This window comes from Falco punctatus (genome assembly GCF_963210335.1).
Source record: "Falco punctatus genome assembly, chromosome: 5".
NCBI classification, from domain to species: domain Eukaryota; kingdom Metazoa; phylum Chordata; class Aves; order Falconiformes; family Falconidae; genus Falco; species Falco punctatus.
In genome coordinates, this window is record NC_137584.1 from 6,077,387 (window position 1) to 6,099,634 (window position 22,248).

The 22,248-nt window shown below is 40.1% G+C and overlaps 1 protein-coding gene across 3 annotated transcripts in view; it reads right to left on the minus strand.

Annotated features, from left to right (window-relative positions):
• Positions 1-5,677: 5,677 nt before the first annotated feature.
• Positions 5,678-22,248, minus strand: part of ORC3 (origin recognition complex subunit 3) — a 37,690-nt gene continuing 21,119 nt past the window's right edge. For 2 of the 3 annotated variants that reach the window (XM_080389347.1, XM_080389349.1), the window contains 9 exons: positions 21,412-21,528; positions 20,058-20,137; positions 15,703-15,836; positions 13,465-13,547; positions 12,894-12,991; positions 11,872-12,013; positions 8,062-8,178; positions 6,850-6,929; positions 5,678-5,818 (listed from right to left, as the gene is read on the minus strand). In XM_080389347.1, coding sequence (XP_080245473.1) covers positions 5,713-5,818; positions 6,850-6,929; positions 8,062-8,178; positions 11,872-12,013; positions 12,894-12,991; positions 13,465-13,547; positions 15,703-15,836; positions 20,058-20,137; positions 21,412-21,528 — 957 coding nt within the window. In that variant the 3' untranslated portion in view covers positions 5,678-5,712. The remainder of the gene's footprint in view (positions 5,819-6,849; positions 6,930-8,061; positions 8,179-11,871; positions 12,014-12,893; positions 12,992-13,464; positions 13,548-15,702; positions 15,837-20,057; positions 20,138-21,411; positions 21,529-22,248) is intronic. The other variant, XM_080389348.1, reaches the window with a different exon arrangement.

A 22,248-nucleotide genomic window follows, 5' to 3' on the forward strand; every position in this document is an offset into this window, starting at 1 on the left:
GATTTAAATGACACATCAAAGGAAATCTTGTAAGATAGAGCAGGCGCTTGCACCACAGGCTGGAACTAGATGGGTGTTGGAAGAGCTAAAGGTGTGTTCAGGGTTAGGAGTTTGTTGGGTGATGCATTCAGCTGTTCCCGACTGCTGTATCGGTGCTGGCTGCCGCCGCCTGGGCCATCCTGAGGCTTGCTGTGGGTTACGTGGCAAGTCGAGATCTGTGCGCTGTGGGGTAGAAGTGTTGCTGACCAAATGACTTGGGCCGCCTGCTTTGGGGACTTTAAAGCAGTTCCGAAGTAATTCTTTGATTATAAACTGTTGTCTTCTCTAACTTACTGTCAGCTTCTGGTTAAGTGGAAGTCTGTTGTGTATTAGATCTTTGTACCACGTCAGGTTAACGGAAGAGTTTCAGTTGAAATGCAATCGAAACTTCAGTTGGTAGATACATGCATTAATTGGCTCAGGCTGATGCTTATGATACCAGAGAAGCCACTGATCAGCTGTAGCTCTGGGTGAATTTTTATTGACTTAGTAGTGAGATTACAGGTTCAGAATTGGGCACATCACCACCAACCATGTAATTCCAGGGGTCCTCAAACTACAGCCTGTGGGCCAGATATGGCCCCCCCAGGGTCCTCGGTCTGTCCCCCAGTATTTACAGACCCACCCCCGCCACCCCCACCCCTCCCCCTGCCGGGGTTGGGGGGGAAACCAAGCAGCCGCAGATGACTGCCTGCCACTTCATCCGCACACCACCCCCCTGTTTTAAAAAGTTCGAGGACCCCTGTAATTCTTTTCTTCTCCTTTCCTGAAACCTGTCTTAGCTAAATATTTGGGTTCTTTTAACTGTATTTTCAGAACCTCAGAAATGGGAAAGCTTTGCTAGACTCCCCTTTTGGGTGTCATGTTACAGAAGATAAAACCAAAGCTACCGGGACTGTGATTTCTGTTGTCTGCCTCAGGGTTCTCAGTCCCTCTCCTTCCTGCTGCTCATTTTTTGATCTCCTCTTTATTGTTAATTTGCCTTGGGTAGGAAAACCACTACTTACAGGTGGACCACTACCCAAATTCCAGCATCCTGATACATCATCACTGTTCTTACTATTTCCTTTGGGATGTCAGGAGTTACTATAAATAAGTGATGTCATGTTAGCTCCCAGCCACTCCTGTGCTGCTCCAAATTAATGCGTAATAAGCAGTCTCCTGGCAGATTAAATGTAATGCCACCGTGGGTGCTATGCATCACAGGTGTGGTATTCTGCACACTTAATTTGTGCCTGTTTTGAAAACAAAGATTCATTCTTCAAAATTTTTGTTTTTTTAACCTGCTGCTTGTTCTGTCTTCAGACTTGACTTTAAACTGGCTCCTTTTCCTCATCTCGGTGCCAATACCTTATGCCATGAATTTCACATGAATGGCTTGTTCCAACAGGTGACTTAATCTTCAGTGGGAAAATGGTTGGCTGCTTGGCTGCTGTTGAAAAAAATGGGGTGCTGTGAGGAGCAGGCCAGTACTTAAAAACAAACCTGCTTTGGAGGGCCTTTTCGAAGGCTTTCAGGTAGAAATGGGTAAGAATGAGTAACTGCTCGATTCTTGCTGCTACATTTTGTGGTGGACACATAAGAGAATATTTTTGCCATCTGTATGTAACTGCAGTCTATCCAAAAGCCAAGCAAGCTGAGGGCAGTTAATTGCAAATTCAGAGTGATACCAAAGATCTTGGTTAACCTGTTTCTAAGGCAGTGATGTGTAAATTCTTTTCAAGCAGATCTCAGTTACTGTGTACTTACAAAGCAGCATGTACGTCCCGATTGTTTGGTTTTTTTGTCTAGATGTGAAAGCATATAACCATTAAGATTATTCAGCACTTTTCAAGGGGGAAAAGGAAGGAGATTGAAGCAATCTTGTGAGCTGATGCTTGAGAACTGCCTGCGTACTCCTGAACAGCAAGACCATTAGCAGATTCTGGTTAGAAACTCTTGTGAAAGCTCTCTCCGTTCCCGAGTTGGGAATTGGGAAGGAGTTTGCTCTGTGATTCCACAGTGGGGACGGAAAAAACAAGGCTGGTAAAGTATTAAAGAGTTTATGCTCTTGTTGTTAGCCAGTCTTGTGACCTTTGCCTTGGAAGCCATTCTCTGAGATGAAAAACGTGAGGATGAGCGTTTGGCTTTTAGAGGCACCTGGATTATTCTCGTATTTTACTGCTGTTGTAGTACCAAGATAAATGAAAAGTTTGTGTTTGAAACCAGTAGTGCAGCAGTGTAAAGAGGTGTTGTTGGAGAACAGTATCTGTAAAACGGTGAACTATTCAAACAAGTTACCTTACTTCAGGTCTGATTTTGGCAGTAGTTTGTTGAAAGATGGTAGCTGTTGAAGAATACAAACCAGTAACCAGTTCAGAGATGTGAGACTCTGTTAAGTTTCAGAGCTAGTACCGTGATGCAGACACGGGCTTTTTTCCCTCCCAGTTGCTTTCGGTGAACACTGCAGACGGAGGTTTCCTGGAGTATCTGCAGAACATGTTATTACTGTGCAGACAGTTCTCAAAACCAACATTGTAAAATTACGTAATATTTGCAGTTGAAATCTCCCATGTGTGTTTCAGCTAAGGTATGTGAGGGCGAGCTTGGAATATTTACAACAAAAAGTATTAAAATAAATTGTATGAGAGGTGCCAAATGTAAAATTCCTACTATATAGCCAGATTATCTGCTAAGAGAAAGCCTGGTGTTATTAGACCCCTAGCAACAGAATTTCATTGGAGGAGGAAAAAGCACAAGTTCCTTTCTGATAGCTGTAGGATCTCTGCTGTTGCTGATGTTGTTGAGAATTAGTGATGTTAAGCTCCTTCCAAGCACCTAGGACTCCCAGCTGCAAAGTCCAGCCTCTGAAAAAAACTGCAAACTAAATTAAATTTCTGACCAATTGAGTTTGTTTTTAACTGTCCGACCTTCCTGCCCTCCTTGCTGAAGAAAATGAAATTGCACAGTACTTATTCTATATAATTTCAGTCAAGGATTTTTCCTTCATACATCTTAGTCTGAAGTGCCAAATACTGAATTAAAAACTTGATCCTGAGGAACTGTGTATAGCATAACAAACATGATTTTAAGCTTCAAAATTTATGTTACTAAAGGGAAGAAACAGCCATTATGAATTTTTCTGGTTTTTAATGTCATGTTGCCTGCACTTCAGGGGATTAAAAACCATGCACTGTTGAGGCTTGCTTCTTCTCTTTATTCCCAAGTATTTTTCCCCTCCAAAGATGTGGAAGGTGGGTGGTGTGGGCCTGCCGTGCCTTGGGTGAGGGGAGGGGAGGCGAGGTGGGCAGAGGACAGCTGTGCAGTGCCTGGCTCCGTGTCCTCTTGCACATCAGCCAGACAGGTGGCTGTGCGGTTGCTCCCTTTCATCAAGGTTTTGTGAGATAAATAGGTGAGTCTCAGGGCAGGACAGAGGCGGCCTGTTCAGCATCCCCCCTCGCCCCCCAGATTCCTCAATTTCCTCTCGCTGCTTGAAAGCCTTACTTATAAAGGGCACTGTGATACCCGTCCCCTAGCTTGGTCTCAGGAGCGATGAACAGTGGATCCTGTTTACCACTTGGTGGAAAAGAGGAACTTGGGCAGTTGCTCTGCTGAGATCCTAAAAAATCTTGCACCGAGTTTTCATTTGTTACGTTTCCCAAGTTGTATGTTTGGTATAAAGGCCGATAAACTACTCATTTGCCTGGCAGCATTGACAGCCGGGCCCACCTTCAGGTGCAGCAGGAAGCGTTCTGTGTCTCCGCAACAGAGCAAGTGGAGAATGCGTGACTCCTGCCCTCTGTGAGGGCATCTAAACCAAGCCTAACCTCCCTGGTGTACATTCCTCAGCAAACAGCCCGGTAACTTACAGGCTCTTGTAGTAGGACTTCCCCACTGCGGGTACAGACCCGGCTTATGCAAGTGATCAGTCGTCAGCGCTCCCGGCTATTGTTTTCAGTTGGTTTGAGTAGGCTGAAGTGCCAGCGCAGCCGAGTGGGAGCATTTGGATTCCAGTGACAGCTGAACTTGTGCACCAAGAGCAGCACTCAACTGCCTCAAAAGCGAAGTGTGTAATCCTCTCGGTCCACCGAGGAAGTCTGGGAGGTTTTTTGGCAGTAAATACAGTCTTTAAGTAATCACCATTCAACTCCTAAGCAGGCTGGGAGGGATGAAGTCTATATCCTTTTAACTCCAGCCCTTTCCTAGGTGCTAAGACTGACCTGAAGTCTCTGCTTACACTGCTGAAATGCATGTCATGGTCCTCGGGACACGGCAGCCGTGCGTGCTGTTCTGGAGGGAAACGGATTTTCCCCCATTGATTTCTAAGGCTTTTTCCATGGTTGGAAAACATGGGACGCTGACGTCAGCATAAAGCCTTTTGCTCCCTAAACCAGGTCTGAGGGAAGTTGAAGCTTAGTGCAGCAGGATCTGCAGCGTGGCTTTTTGAGCGCTAAAGACGACAGACCGGGCCGGTTAGGACATGCCGACGTTACTCTGATACCTGGAGTCAGGCGTAGTTTTTTCTGGCTTCCCTGGGGCCCAGAACCCCAGCAGGGACCATGGTTTTACAGTGCTTCCGCACAGCTTGTTAGCGTCAGGCACTGATGTACGACTGACTCTAGGTGGGGAATAGCAGCCTTCAGGTGTAGCCTCACCAAATCGGCAGCAGCTGTGAGCTGTTCCAGTCCAGTGCCCACAAAGAGGACAGCACTGGTGACCTGCAGGCGGGTGTAAACACTGCTCTGTGCTGGCAGAAGAGCGAGAGTGCACGCTGGGCTCGCTTACTGCACAGGGCCGAAGGGCTGAGAAGGTTCTTGGACTAAAGATCTGTCAGATGAGCAGTGGTTTAATGCTCGCCAGTAGCTGTTATTTTTCACACAGCTGTTTCCTTTGCTGGTGTACAGTACAAATCCTCAGCAAAAAGAAAAAAGTTACTGTGTGTACTTTAGGTGTGGATTTTACTACCTTTCTCCAGCGTGAGTGAGTGCCATGTTCGCATTTAGTCTGTGCTGACACAAATTTCCCTGACAGCAAGAGTCAGCAAGTACTAATCAACTTCACTAGAAAAATACAAGGATTTAAACAGTTTGCTTTTGCTGTTCTCAAAGAGCAAAGATTCTAACTTGAAAATTATCCCGTTCCTTTCTCCTCCTCGTTAAGGAGTTCTCAGAGTTACAGCCAGTTTGGGTTTGAAACATACGCAGCAGAGGCTGAACATGGAAGCTTATTGTCTTTTTTAGCATACTGGTTTTATTTATTTTTAAATCTGTAGCTCAAGGATGTGGAAGGCATTTTATAATGATGACTCAAACCCTATCAGCTTATAAGCAAGTTAATAATACTGCTTCATCACTCCTGTAGCTTACACAGCCTCCGTTGTTGTCCTTTTGGCTTGCTAGCCTGAATTCTATCAGTACAGTGTTAAATATCACACATAAAAGATGACTAAAACTGGCACAACATTACAGTATTTGGAACATGAGCATTAACAGAGCAGTACATTACACAGGGAGGATGCGTATTAAAAACCAACACTGCTATTCAAGCCTATCCAGGCACTCGGAATGTATTTCACAACATTCAGTCATCGTTGACTTTGACTCGGTGTGCAAAGTTAGCCACGACTAGTTTAGTGGGAACACAGCCACTGCACAATGTTAGAAAGAACAGGTTTATTAAGGCCCAAGTGGCACATTAACAGCCTCCCCATGTCAACCTTGCCACGTGGTCAGTTTTCTGCTTGCTAGGCTTGATGAAACCTAAGAATATCAGTTCAGAAACAGCTTGAATAAAACGAGCACTGAACATTTCAGTAAAGGAAATTGAGTACACTTTTTATTGCGCATACTGATGGAGACACCGATCTCTCCAGGAGGGGAAGACTTCTAAGTTATGGTAAGCACAGATTACACAAAATGTCCTATTGCACACTGAAATCGTTGGAAATAAGGGTAGAGCATGATTTGCCTACAGAAGCAGAAACCTTCAGTCAAACCCGTATTTCTTTTGCTACACACAAACTGTGCCAATGAAGGATGAGCTCCTTTTTCCACTGCCAAGAGCTTAAAACTTAGATACTAATTTTGTAGTCTCCCCAGAAGAAAGAATGTATACTTCCCTGCCCCTCAACAAAAAAAATTAAAGATAATTTTTTTGAGCTTTCATAAAACATCACCTTTTCTTTATTTGCTATTCACTATACCTTTCTTGCTGCCTTCCTGACACAGCTATATATCCTCTAGTTAAATAGAAAATTTAGTCTTATTTACCAGTGGAGCCTGTAAAAAAGGAAAGGCCTTATACTAAAGGAAAGATATTAAAGCATATACTCTTCCTGTAGTTAAAGCCTCCTTTTGTACCACCATTCATCTTTTCTCTATGGCAGCACTGCTGTTTGTAGCCATGAGTTTTGGTTTCAGTGCTCATCCTTTAAATATCTACTGTCCCTACTTCTCCATCTGCTCTCTAGGTCACAGCTATCCTCTCATCTGTTCCCCAGTAATGCTCTCCCCCTAATACAGCAGCTGTACCAACTCTCAAATGATTTAACCAAGCAGAGTAATTTCAGCTTGTTATACAGCCTGTTGGTTCCATTTCAGACCCAAACAGCTCCTATGGAGAAAAGCTGGTCTGTCACCTCACCAGCCCCAGCCCCACTGCTTCAGCTGATCTATTTCTGTGATATTTTCAGTACATTAAAGCTGTCTAGACTAGTCATCTTGTTTTTCTGGAATTAGGTATCAGCGCATGTGAAGCTGTACTTTAAAAGTCCTGGTTCATTAATCCTGTAAGCATTTGAATGTCAAACTTAAGAGGAATGAGAAAGGATACTAGATAATATGGTCCACCTGGTCTGAGGAAGCTGCATCTGCCTTTGGTCCCTCAACTGCCATCACCACAGTTGAGAAAGCCTAGAAAGGGAAAAGCAGCCCAGATTTAACACATTTCATAGACACCCAGCTGCATATAAAATAATGAGCTGTGAGCTGATGACTATCACTTGGGAGGAATGAGATCTTGTAATGACCTGGACATCCATGAGAATGTCAGTTCATCGGCAATCAAAAGAGCGAGCAAGGTCACATACTACCACGGCAGTAATCCAGGATGAAAGACATCACTATGAACTTGTGGGCCTGCATTTTAAATCCCAATACAATTCTGATCCCTGACCCATTCTCAGAAAAAACACAGAACTGAAAAACATTCTCTGAAAAACATTCTCAAAGTGAGACTGCTTAAACGTTCCAGAAAAAAAGAAGGAGGTAAGCTGGCTTTCAAGAAATCCATAAAATTGAGGGACAGCAAGAGGCAGGGTAGGAATCTTCTGTCCACGCTCATTTCCAATACAGAAACAAGCCAAGAGCAAACAGAACAAGTCAATGGAGCAGCCTCTGCGCTGCATGTAGCGAAGCTACAGAATTTCTTGCCAGAGGATGCTGTGGTTGCTAAGAGTTATACTGGTAATGTAATCCAGGTAGGTTTACAAAATACAGAGGAGCCATTCCAGTTTAAAAAACTTCAGGACTAGAACGTGATTGTTCGGTAGGGAGTATTTGGAGACTGTATCATTATTAATACAAGTTCTGCTTTTGGTCACAGTATGAAACAGGGTATCAAGCTAAAGGACCTCTGCTCTTCCCTAGCACAAGCATTCTCTCCAGAAGCCCCACACTTGCCAAGCAGCAGCACTCGCTTGTTTCCGTAAGTGTCACAGAATACCTAAAGACAAAGCTGGGGGGGGCAGGGGAGGGGAGGTAACTTTGTGAAGCATAGAATCTGATCTGTGCCAAGCATAAAACAAAAGCAGATGCAAAAGATTTTCATCACAGAGGAATAATGCTGGAAAGAAATGATTCACAGTAGTCAGAGGAAGACTCTGGGATGGTAATTGGAGTTACCTTGCGTTCTCACACAGGAAGGACTGAGGTATGCAGCGATTTAAGCTGTCAAAAGGGGCACTGAAGAAAAGCAGACACACAGCAAAAAGATAAAATCAGAATACTGAAAGCAGGTAAAGGCACTGTTTGCATTGTCACATACCTCTAACCAATCAACGAGATTAATCAATCTGCCACACTCCAAATGAAGCTTATATGCTATGCATATGTCAGGGGCTTTATTAGAAATGCTTCCTCCATCACTTTTGAAAGCTTGATTCTGATGAAAAAAAAAACCAAACACCAAAGGTTTTTAATCTTCAACAGTTTTAAGGGCTAGATATAACATTCTCTCAGGAAGTTCACATGGTAGGTATTGTAACCAAATGTTTACTGTTTGTGTGTAATGCAAGTTGACAGTACAAAGAAAAAAAAACCAGAAAAGAGAAAACATACCATTAAAAAAACCCAACAAAAAAACCACCCAGCTACTTCACACCTGATGTTCCTTCTAAAACTTTATGTACTTATGCAGTCTCTAACAAGTGATTATCTGATTGGGCTTCCCCCCAGTTCTTTTGCTAGTTCTATTAACATATCAGAGAGAAATTATCTGGATTCAAGAAAAGAAACTGGTCCCGATTTGCCTCAGACTGCACTAGGTAGAAAAGTGTCCAGTCCCCTGCCACCTCCATGAAAGGAAAGAGGAAGTCTCAGTATCTATTCAGATGTACTAAGCAGCAAAATTGCTTCTCTCATCTCAGAGTTTTATCTTTGAAATAATCATTTCTCTCTGGCTTGACACTCAGCACCTATGAAGGCAAAAGTCTGATTTCTCAAACTATTCTGTCAGGAAATTCAGTTCATCAGCACTGAACCATTTACTTGAGAAGTAAAAAAGCCACTTGAGCCAGAAGCAAAAGTCTCTGTAGAGCTGCAGGAATTTACAACATTTCCTATCAGTTCGTGATTTTTTTTTTTCTGTTTTCAGTTTTCTGCACTCCAAGAACCAGGTCTTTTAACATGAAAACAGCCACTGATTGATCATTTCAGGTCACAGGAACTTTTGCTAAAAATGCTTTTATATGCTAGTAAAATACACAAGTTACTTTTGGAAAGCCTATAAAGTCCTAGCAAGGTTACCTTCATAAATAAATGCTTTTAAAGATAGGAAAGAAGGTTGGACAAATAATATAATTTTGCTCAAGAATCTCCAGCTTACCTTTCATGGACCTCCATCCCTGTAATTTGTGAGACTCAGATTCAGTCTGGACTGCAGCACTTATGAGACATTTCACAATTTCCAGAAAGCCTAACAACTTTCAAGTGTGTTTATTCTGTACATGGAACACACAAGCTGCAGACATTAGGTTCAGTCCAGATGGTGTCCAGAAATGGCTAAATGTTACAATCCAGACATTAATTTACCAGACTATAATTCAGGAGCATACCACAATGGTTTCAAACACTACCGTGTTACTAACCAGCATAGGTGAAGTTACACCTTCTGGCTGATAGACTGGCTCACCACTGCCCAGAGGGATAACCCTACAGCTTTCTCTTTTCCCTTCTGCTGCTTCATCTAACTATGGCTTCCTACCACTCACCCATGTGCCAACTCTGGCATTGCTGGATACTCTGCATTGATTTCCTAATTGTAAGGCCAGAAGAGTTACCACAGCCAAGAGGGGATGCAACTTCTAGAGCAACTGCACTCCCCTGGAACAGGTTCATCTCTAGAAATGAAGAGCTGGACCACACACAAGCGCCGAGAACGGGTCAAGAAAGATATTACTGACTGGCACTGCAGGGTCTCTGCCAGCATCTGAAGGAATTCAGTCTCACTTGTGATAACTAGGCCACCAAGTCTTTACAGCAGAGTGGGAGGGAGCTGCAGCTGCATGCAGAGAAACCTCAGCTTCCTGAGGCGGCAGCACACGTGCTGTCCGCAAGAGGAAATAACTAGGCTGACTAGCAGGAAGCTGCCCTAGAACGAGCAGCCAGTTGTGAAACCACCTGTACAGCACTGAGGTGCTGTTTCAGAAAGGGAGGAGTATGGGAGCGGGAACCACCCAGAACACTGTGGACGGGGTTTCTCTGGCTTGACCCTGCCCCAGAGGCCAGACTCGTACCTTGCTCTCGAATCAATGTTGCTATCTTTCCCAAGGACCAAACGCTACTATCCCCTTTCCCTGATACAGGAGCTCAATTGCAACTCAAGGGGTTTTGTTTCTGAGCAATCAAAGTATCTTCATGGGTAACAGGGCTCATTCCTTAGGATCTACATGAAAAACCACCCTTCTTACCTAAGGTCAAGAACAAAACTTGCACGACTCTCTAAACCCCAGGAAGATCCAAGTTCAGATTTCCTTGTGCTGACACAATAGTAAGCAGTGCCTTGCTGGTATTCAAAGTTACAACTTGTTGAATTTTCAAGGGATCAGTGAAAATAGAACTACACTTTTTTTTGGTGGACTTTTTTCCCCCAGGACGTATAATCCTTGGTTCACGTTTTGCTAAATAAATAACAGGACTGGATTCTGTAAGAAATGCATCACGTATCATTTGCTGGAACTCCACTGAAGCAGATCCTGTTCTAGCCTTCTGGAAGGAACAGCTCTAGAGAACTTTGCTCTGGTCATGGCCCAGGAAAGTACAAGCCATGCAGAAGTCATGGACACAATCGAGAAAGAAATATCTCTTAGACTCACACAGATTAGAATGCTAAGCAAGGTACCCAGCCAGCACTGAGTTAAGAAACTACTGTTGTTAGAAACTATGCCAAACCTTCACAATCTACTTGGAAAATATTGGCAATATGTTAAAGTATGTCAAAGAACAAAGTACAGGATGACAGAGGGCTCTAAATCCTGTCAACTCATCAAAAGAATACTTATTAAACAAATCAGTAGGTAGATTTTGCTAGCTCTGTATTTTTACAGGTTTTCTAAAAACATAAATTACTGATGTTCATATTAGGTCTCTTTAATGGTAACCCACTTGCTAACTACTGTTTTTACAAATAAGCTCTTTAAGTGGTTTTAGAAATAACTCCTGCACACAGCAAAACTGACAACCCTCATTCAAATACAAGCACAGTGCCAACAAGCCCAATACAACTGCGATGTGGATTTCAAAGACTGATCATTATCAAGCATGATTTCTGATAAGTGCTGGTTTTGACTCAAGTAACATATAATCACTCAGACACAGCTACACCCAATGTTTTCTTAAAAACTGTATTCACATTTTTAAGGGAAATGTTAGTCCATGAGTGTAACTCCAAGTAGCATCTATAATCAAGACAAAATAAAGAAATGTATGTTCACGTGTTCTTTCTTCTGGTCATGCTGTCCATTTGATTTATGAAAGAAGTGGAAAAAGGGCTGGGTTAACCAACAGAATCAATGACAATCCTTTTTTTCAACTTGGAAAAGACAGGATGTCAATACACAATACAGATAATAAAATAAATGTAAAAAGAAAAACAAAGGACTTCTTTAAATATGCTGTATTTAAGCTATTGTTAATGTCATCACTCTACCTGAACAGAGCCTTCACTTTATACAGCAAATACAGTGAGGATTAGGCACCAGCCCTTTAAATAAAGTGTCTGGAAAGAGCCACAGAAACTGGGTTTTTCCCCATGGACAGTCATCCCATTTGTAACGGAGGACACAATGATTTTTCTGCTACATCTACAGGAGAAAGTAAAGATCATGACTAAAACAGGCTCTCGAAAAGGGATTCCCTATCTAGAATTCTTTCCGTATCTTCCTTTCAGCCAGACAGCTTCCCTAGCTCTTTGCAAAGTCCCCAGGTTGCTTATCAACACTTAACTTGTTGGTCCTCTGCAAAACAACTGTATGCGTGCCAAGCTTCATGAAACAGCAAAACTAAGCTTTACACATCATCCTTATGTGTAGCCTCCAGAAACTACTCCAGCACCACAAACAACTTGCTTGTTTCTTACCTTCAGGTAGCAGTACGGGTTATTTAAGGCTGTATGAAGTGCAGTCCTTGGGGCAGCATTCAAGTGCCCACGGAGAACACTGGCTGTGTTGAAATACACTACCTCATACAGAGTCTTGTGGTCTGCAGGAACAAGGTAATTTCTGAAAAAAAAAAACCCACAACATGAGGTATGGGGGAAGGAGGGGAGATACAAGCTTTATCTTAAGGGAAAAAACAGAAATCTACTGCAGTCAAAGACTACAAGGAGGTATATTTCCCAACCAGTCCTGACAAATCTCTGAAAAAATCAGCAGTGCTGAAACAAACTTTTTAAACAGGGAAGTCAGTTATTATCACCTTGACACCTAATGGATTTAATGTAGATTTAGCTGGGCCAAGACAACTTCAAAAATAAGGGCAGCAGCTGAAATGCTAACACCAGTCACGTACTCCACAGATCTTGCTTATCCACCTCAAGGCCTCATGACAGGTCTCTGCTCATATTTGTCTTCATATTTGAAGCTTTTCTCTTGGCACAGTCATATTTTTGTTAACTTCTCTGCCTCCCCCTACCTCCAAGGCTCTATAATTAACCTTCATCTCTTCCCCACTTCCACGTTTTCTGCTAGAGCTGCCTACAAAATCCTATCTGCTGTGCCTTGGCTCACCAAAACAGTTAACAAAACGCACAGGATATCACACTTGACATCTATACAGTTTCATAAGTAGAACAGATCAGCAAAGATTAGGGTAAAAACTCTTTATTTTGCCACATATACCCAGTCTTCCCTCAGCTTTTCCTGTAGCCAAAATAAGTTAGTCAATTCATATGCCGATTACTTCTACTAATCTATGGAAAAGAGATTTTTTTTTTTAAATTATTTTTAGAGCCCTCATCAAAGAAGGAATAGGAAGGAAAAAAAAGTGTACTTCATACCACAGGGACCAAGACACAATTTCAACAAGATTAACACGTTAGCAAAATTTCTGTTGCAACTTACGGTGTAAACTAATGCAGGAATATAAAACAGGAAAGCTCACCTTACAAGACTGTCTACATAGTCAACAACTTCAAAACGAAGCATTTCAAACTTTGTCAGTTTCTTAGACCGCCTTGATTCCTTCAACTCCAACAAAGTCTTTAAAAAAAAGTGGTGCATAAAACTACATGGGAGGTAGTTACTCTCTGGAGAACACAATCTATATGTTTAACATGTATAATTAATTTTTGCTGGCATGTATTCACTGATGATGTTTGAAAGTTTGACCGTGCAGTTATTTTTATTTAGGCCAGTGTATTCAGCTCTCAAACTGGTAGGAGTTTGGGAAATTCCCAAGAAATATGTTTTAGGCAGAATGTGTAATTTACAAGTTAAATAAGAAGAAAACCTCTAATTTGCATTTAAAAATATTAGTTTATGGTAGATATTTTCTGTGTGTCAGGTGGGCCTGACATACATAGTTGGTACTTATTTCATTCACATTTAAGAAAAGTTACTTATACACAACCTTTACTCAGAGCTCCAGCAAGCTGGGAAGAACCAACCATGGACAATTACATCTTAAAAGATTCAGTTCAGGAACTAGTCAGTAAAGCCTACACAGGCCTAACCTTCTGAAGATGGTAAAGGTCCGTCTTCTTCTGAAGCTCCTTTTCTGATGATACAGACACATCTTCTTCGAAAGCTTCTGCTACTAGAACAAAACTAGTGTTTGGTATGTGGAGTAAACTCTTCCTGACTACCTATATAAACCCCCTAACCCAAGCAAACTTGTTCAACACAAAGTGTTCAGTTACTTATTCACATACATGCAAACACCAACAGCTTTTGATGCGCTTGCACCTTGCAAAAGATTGTTAACAAAGGTGTCTGCAGTGCAGCTTAACCAACGGTAATTAAGTAAACAAAACAATTCAGCCCTGAGCAAAGATTCAGCACAAGCCTTGCAAATCACCTGAATTCTGCTTATGTCATCCTAGGTCATCTTCTCAACATTTGTAAATTGGACAGATCAGTACTAGATAATACTCATGCTACAGGAGTGTTCAGAAAGTTACACGTTGCCTATTTTTTTTTCTCATATAAAAAAAAATACTAAGAAAGAAATGAATACTCCCTACTTAATCCAGAAACTGCAATCACAGCAGCAAACCAAAAGCATGGTAAAGTATTTCATTATCCAGTTTTATTCTCATCTTAATTTTCCACAATTTTTTTTCATAGCCATTCAGTTTGTTGATCAATTGCACCAGTAATTAGTAATTTTTAAGTTAAAGCAAAGCAGCAAAACCTCCCAAAGCACCATCAGTGCCAGGATAAGTGATAATCAAAATCAAAACAGAAGGTAACTAGACTTCTTGCCTTACTTATGAAGATGGTAATAAGAGGAGATTCCACCTACAGATCACAGGTAAAGCACCTATCAGCAGTAACAATCATGATACACAAAAGTTTTTTGGTGACTTACATAGAATGAGTTAGTCTTTTTCAGTGCCATGGAGACATCTGTATTTTTGTGGAAGGCTTCAAAACAGAGAGAACTTCCTCTCTCCACTATTAGCTGATGTATTTTGAGCTATTTTTTATTAAACCCTTCAGCTCAAAATAGACAGAACCATAAGGGTATTTTATTCCTCAAGTTTAATGGTTTTATTTTTTCCAGTTCATTAGACATTCGGGAAGATGAACTTTTTTGTTGTTAAGAGAAAAAAAAAAACAAAAACCAGGGTAAAAAATGTGGGGCTATCCTTTCACTCTAAGGGCTCTGTGGGAGATGCAGGTATATAACATTTTTGGCAGACTTCTGAAAACTCCGGCTAAAGATGAACACAATCACAGAAATTTATGGGAAGAAATCACCTAAATCTGCAACCTATTAATGTAAAATTTATCTTAACTTTCCCTTCTCACTTTTTCTTTGTAGCTTAAATCCAATTTGAAAACAAACCAAGATCATTCATGGGTTCATTAGACTTTCTCTGCTTTAAAAACATCTTCACATCATAAGTGAAAATAAATAATGCCTTTTTTGTTTTGCAGTTCTGCATGTTCCTGAATGCACAGAGTTGTTGTTTTTTATTTATTTCTTCTCTCTGGGTAAAAATCCAACTGCTTAAAAGCCTTTTGCTTCAGTTTTTTTTCCCAAACTAGATGAACCTTCAGGTTTTCCATCGTAGTTCAGATTCTTCAGCGCTGCTACCTTCAGTGACATTTACAGCTTTTTCTAAGTAATCACCTACTCCTATTCCAGAATAAGGAATACCAAGAGTTTCTGTTAACCTGAAAGACGGAAGGCTGCTACTCATTTGCCTTACTAAACTTTCAAGTAAGTCTTCTGCCATGAACAATCAATATATGGGCCTGAGAAGTTACAGCATGTCAGCAGAGCCTTGACAACTGGTGCTTGGTGTCCTAGCTCTTACACAAATTTAACTGAATGTGCAGGTGAAAGAACTTTATATACATTTGGATTAAATACCATGTTATAAGGAAGTCTGCTCCTATTTTTATTTCAATATCTGCTTTTATTTGTTACATGTTTTTAATGATTGCAACATCTGGTAAACTGCTCAAAATATATGTATGACAGATCTAGTAAGCAATGTTTGCTGCTCTGTCCAATTTCTTATCTTACATCACTCTTCCGTACTATAAAAAGCACGAACCACATACCAATAAAGAATATAAACATTTCCTAATTCTGTGCATGTATTTAAAAAAACAATCCTGAAAAGTCTGATTGTTTGATACAATGACAGGGTATCACCAGGGAAAATTATACCCATTGGTCAGATTATAGAACAGCTTTCACATAATCTGCAACGGAATGTATGATGGTACACACCCACCTTCTAGTTCCTGAAACTGGGTCAAGAACTCCTTCAACTTCTCCACTGTCTTATCAAACTCCTTTCCAGAAGATGACACAAAAATTTCCACACATTGTTGAAGCATGGTTACCAAATCAGACTTATTCAACATCCTAAAAGACAATTGTTGGCTGAAGTTGAAATGCAGAATGAAGAAACAGCTTTCAACTTTTAGTTGAAAAAAGTTGAATACTAATTTTAAAAACTTCTTTTAAAAGAGAAAACCTCCAAGATTTCAAGCATTCAATCCTGCAGTAAAGTCAAATCTTTTCCTTGCTGTCATTTACAGAAAGAAATAAATTAATTTGGATAGATGTCCTTCACATTTACCTGCAGAAGTGATAATGAAAGTTTTTCTGATATTCTACTCAAACACACCTGCTGGATAGAGTTATAATTTTTTAACCTGTGAGTCATTAAAAATAGAAAAAGCCCCCTATAGTAGTGTTCATAACTAATTCCCAAGAATGGTAAATGAAATGGTAAAAAAAATATCACATTAGTATGTATTCACACACCCACAAAATCTATTACTCTCTATGATTCAGAATGATTCTCAAAACAAAATCTGAATTGCTGGTTTTTGTATTTAATTGCTATAAACCTAACCACCACTAGAATCCCAGAATAATTTAGGCTGGAAGGGACCTCTTGAGATCATCTAGCCCAACATCCAGTCTAGCATTTACTTACTTTTAATTATATATTAGGGCATTTTATAAATGTCACCAAGCACCGCTCAAAATCTTTATTATAAAGATATCAAAGCAAGTCCTTGCAAATATCCATACATGAAATCCAGAATCACAGTCAATGCATCAAGCCAATATCATTACACATGCATGTAACTTTTTTCATGCAGTGCGAGAGGTTCCCATTGCTAAACACTCTGGTTCTGAACAATCACAGATTTGTAATAACCATGTTACTAGAATCCCTGCCCCGCCTATTCTTGGGGTTTTGCTTTGTCTTCTACAAAAAAAAAAAAAAAAAAAAAAAAAAAAAAGAAAAAGAAAAAAAAGAGGTGCAAATACAAAAATACAAAGCAAAAGTGCTAATAGTTTAAGGATTTTAGAAGACACAAAAAACACAGCCAAAAAAAAAAAGGGAACATGACAAAAGAATCAAATGATAGCGATCAGTGTGTCAGGCACAGTGTCTCCCTATCAGTACCTAAACACTGATTAATAAGAGATTCAAGGAGGAATTTAAAAGAGGCCGGGAAAGCTTTATGGATGTCTGGAGGGGCAATTGCAATTCGAGCTCTGGTTCCAACTGGCAGTTGACATTAAATCACAGAATTACAGAATCATTTAGGTTGGAAAAGACCTTTAAGATCATCAAGTCCAATGCTTGTAAAGGCTAGAATTTGAAACTTTAGTTTATCTGACTCAGGGTTATAGATTTTTTCCAAGTCAGGTGTTGCCTTGAGATACACTTATTTTGTACAGAAAAGATCAGAAGTTAACAGAAATGGTGACCTAGACCACACAGAAGGGTAGAAAACATTTTGAAACTGTCTTACAGAATATAATGCGTAAACAAGATAGCCTTTTTGCAGGCCAGACAAAACACTGCAATAATTAAACACCTAAGAGGGAGAGAGGATAACCAGGTCTGGAGATCTGTGAATGTGAAAGAACAAGTTTATTTTAGTAATATTATTCAAAAAGAAACTGCAAGTTCTAGAAAAATTTATTTAGGATAACAGTAAGATCACAGGGTCCAAAGAACAGCCCAGAGGATGGTTATCACATGTCAGGAAACAGTAAAGGATCCTTTTCAACCTTTTGGTCTTGAGATTACTACAAGGTATGCCAGGTATCAAAGAGTGGGGTTAAGATTTTAATTTGGTTAAAAGAAAGGTTTACAGCAGAAAGAAAGCTCTCAGATCATCCAAAAACAGTAAATAAATCTGTCTGTCTCTGATTATTCAGAGACAAGTTATGAAAGAGAAGGAAGGAAGCCAGGATGAAGTCCATAAAAAAACTTCTGAATGCTCTTCAGAATCCTTCTGAAAGTGGGGAATCATCTGAAGAAGTGATAACAGTCATTGGTCAACAACAAAATGACAAGTCAGGGAAGAGCAGGACTGACAAGCAGTATGTGACAAATGGCATCAGTGATTAGCAGACAAAACCATAGTACAGTATTTAGACAGAAGACAATAGGCCAGACAGTTCTCAGAGATTTGCCCAGTAAAAGCTTGACCACATATCCCAGCCAGTTAGCTCCCCATCACCAACCAAGTGATACACTCTCCAACATCTCTTAATCTTATCTGTCTTCTGATTGAATTAGTCCAATATGAACTAAAGCTCACATACTCTCCCTGTCTCCCCAAGATATTTTTTTGGACTTTAGACAACTAGATTAACGTAGAATAACTATTGTCTAGATTACTAAAGTTAAATCATCTGAAACACCACCTTTGGCAAGCCCACTTTTAGCAGAAGGGATAAAAGCCAGTCCAAGCAAAGGCTGAACCAGAGAAACAACCAAGCAACCACAAAAGGAACTTAATGCAACAACTGACACCCCCCCCATTCAAACATAATTCATGAAAGGCAAAAGAGAGACTTTGTTAGAAATCCAGAAAAACTGATCAAAAGCTTTTCTACTTTTCACTTTCTAAATACAAGGAAAAAAAAGATGGACTCCAGAAAAACACTGAAAAGAAGGCTAAAGGATGGGAAAGCGTGAACTTAAGGATATACAATGGTGATGTGGCCCCTGGGAAGGCAGAGATATTAAGGAATGATGAGTAACTTCCACATCTCAGCAAAGGGGGAAAAAAACAGAAGATTGTGAGTAGAAGGGGAAAGATCACATTTTATCATTTTCTTCTAAAAGACAGCAGCAAGATTCTAGGCAGAAAAAGCAGAGACAAGAGGAAGTATGTGTAAAATGGAAAAGAGAGTTAAAGCTAAAAACTGAAAAAATAATAATCACAGCTAGAATCCCAAGTATCTGAAGGAATAGTGTTGAAGAAGTTTTGTTAGAAAAAAATGACAGAATTCTTGGATGGAAAAAAAAAATTAGCTATGAAAGTAACGACTGTGATCACTGTATTTCTATCAGAAGGTCCTCGAGTGGGAACCAGGACCAGAGGAAAAAGAGGAGGGAGGTAAACAGATAAAAATAACAGGGGAGCAAGCAATAATCTGATGGCAGCATCAATTTTGAGATAGGAGAAGAGGCAGATGAATTCAGAGTGGAAGAAAGACAATTAAACATTGGAGGAGAAAAAGTAGAGAAAAAAATGGTCGAAGTTATTAGAAATTAAAGAATAGACAGTATAGGAAAGCAAAATGACGCATTTGTGGGCAAGGGTTGATATGTGATTGAGTGCTGTCAAGATTCAGAAGTGAGGAGGATTAAGGAAAGACTAGAAATGACAAATCAAGCATGTAATCCTTTCAAAGGGACGAGGGTAAAGAACATAGCGCAGTGGCGATGCATAAGAGCCACTCAGTGTGGCAAAGATACAGCTTGAAGAGTATGTCTCCTTGTGTATATGAGCCTAGGTTATCCTCCACCTACCACTATTATGTTTTTTCTACACAATTTCACTGTCACACGTATCAAACCTCACAACCTCATAGACTCCTGAAGAGGCGGTTACAGTAACAGGGTTACATCAGCTCCTGGTGTGGCAGAACCAAGGTATTATCTGAATGAATGCAGCTATCAGGAAACAGCCACCTGCCATGACAAAGCGCGTTTAAAAATCTGTAGCTGCAACATTGCAATTAAAACTGTTGTCTGTTAAGAAAATTGCTTTAGATGACTTTTCCATTTAAAACACTGACAGACAACGCCAAGTGTAGGCTCTCCTAAAGTCCTAAGCTCACAGTAACACAAAAAATAACTCAGTCCCTGTACAAACTGTTAAGACAAAGGAGACAGGGGGAAAGCGGTAAAATAAAAAACCAAGAAAGGCCTCAGCTACTCACTTGGAACAGATTCTAATTTCCACAACAGATTAAAATTTAGGCCAACTAAAACTAATAATTTGGTTGATAATATCTAACACAATCATAGTTTAAAAGACAAAATCCAACTGATGTTCTCATTCACACACAGTAATCTCAGTGCTTTCAGCACAATTACTCGGGGGGGGGGGGGGCGGGGGGTAAGAGATATTAGAACCTGGTTGAGTTTCATGGAAAACAGAAGAAAGACAAAATGAAAAGAGCAGTCATTTACACTTGCAAATAACCCCACAACTAGCTGTCAACAGGTAATATCCTCAGCTTTAAGTTCCAGAATAACTGATGACTGATATTCTCCATGTATACAGTGGTATTAAAACAAAATGGAAAAAAAGTTACCTTGCTAGCTGAAGAGATGACTCATACTCCTCTGTCTCCCACACTTGGTTTTCCAAACATGCACAATGCAGCTCCCTGATCTGTTACACAGAAGGCGAAGAAAGGATCAAGTGTTTTACAAAGTCATGCAGAACTCTTACAACAAGCTTTTCAAAGTTACATGTGAAACAGAACAAGGTCTTAAAAAAAATATAAAAAATTACTCAGGATGAGTTTGGTACAATGCTCTCGGTGGTGCTCTGTTTGTGTACTCTGAATAATTAGAAAAGATAAGGTGGGCACCTGAAGGAGATAAGGAGACCATCAAGTCAGGAAATCGTTGAACAAAGAAAACTGAAAGGTCTATTCCACCTAGATCCCACCTATTGTGAATGGAATGATTGGGTGTCAAAATCAAATGAATATGTATGTTAAGATGTTGTGTAACCTCTCACAAAAACTGTACAAAATACCCAACTTTTCACTGAAAACTTTGGAGCTAGTTTGCCTAGTGCGAATCAGCTAGCTCCCCAGCGTTGCATGAAATAAATACCTTTGCTGCTTAAAGACAAAATTCGTCTCTGAGCAGTTACTCTGTGCCGTTTTGGCATCACACATAATTCCTTTGGAGCTTGTTTTCCACAGATGCAGAATGATTGCAAAAGAAACAACAGCATTAGAACTAAACTAGTGTTGCTGGAGTCTACATGTTGCTCTGCACCCGCTTTCAAAAAACTAACGCACAGATGAAGATAACTGCAGAGAACAGAGAGTAACTCCAGTCAAATGCCCCAGCTAAAACATCTTTTCATTCTCAAATACTGGGGCAGTTCATGCTGGTTCTGTAGTTAGTGATAAATTATTTAACATTGTGGAATACATTGAGAACTGACAGACAAGAGGACATGCACAGAATAGATTGCTCTTCTAGTGAAAGGAGAAATTGCTTAGCATGAGAAAGTGGATTTAATGACATTAGAGCAACATGGCTACTACAAACAACTATCACTGTTCCCTTACTATCATTTTAGTCTGCACAGACGGTTGTTAAAACTCAGCCTCTTCACCTGAATTTGCCTAGCATGCTAACAGGTGGCAAAAGAGTATACACTGCCTGCAATACATATAGATAATCCCAGACATGGGAAAGTCAATGTGTGGATTCTTTTGCTATTCTGTGCATCTGCGCCTTCCTGGAAACTCTTTCCTGTTGACTGACAAAGTATCATCCACGACACTAAAGAAACCACATACTGTTGCCCTCTGCCCATAGCAAGAAAGCATCTTTTTCCATTTTAAGAAGCAGGGGGCAAAGCAGCAGAATAATAAACAAAACCCCCTCATGTTTCACTGAAATGGAATAACCGTACATCACCTGCTTGCCCAAAGGATACTTTGGAAGTGAAGACGTGAAAACATGAAGACATCTCAGAACTGAAACATAATTTTCATGGTAAAGTTGCAAGTCCTCCAGCAACTTCTGTGTTACTTCCTGCAGTGACAGAATAATTGTTTTGTAAGTCGTTCTGACTTCCATTTATTTAAAACTCTCATAAAGTACTTACAATTACTCTGAAGTTTTGACATTGTGTTGTGTGCTATGTTAAATCACCAGTGTTAAATTAAAATTAAGACCACTGTGCGAAAAACCTTTATTTCAACAGTTCACTGCAATCACATTGCATATCATTAACTTCTGTTTTCTTACTTCATCTCACTGGAGATTTGTTATTAACATTATTATTTTACCATTTTCAACTATACTTTGACATGTCATCTCACAAAACCAAGACTATACACTGTACCTTTAATAGGCAATGAGAAATTATATAGCTACTTTTACTCAAATCCTCATTATTTGCATTTTTGTTTTACAAATGCATTTCAGAATTTATTTCTTATATTGTGGGTGGCTACTGTTTCTATTCTTTAGGTACGCATAAAAAGACTAGTTCACAGAAAAGAAATACGCAGTTACTGCTCCTATGTGCTTTGACTTGTTTATTCATAGATTGAGAGCTGCAGAAAAAAAATATCATGTATTAGGAAAAAATTAACTGCTGCTACTGAATTTACTGGATGGCATCTCATTATCACCAGCCTCCCATGGAAGCATATGTAACAATTCTGGAAAATGGCACTCAAAATTTCTGGTAGCTGTATTAAAGCACTTTGGGCTGACTACTTTTAAGTTTGTGAATCACATTTTCAC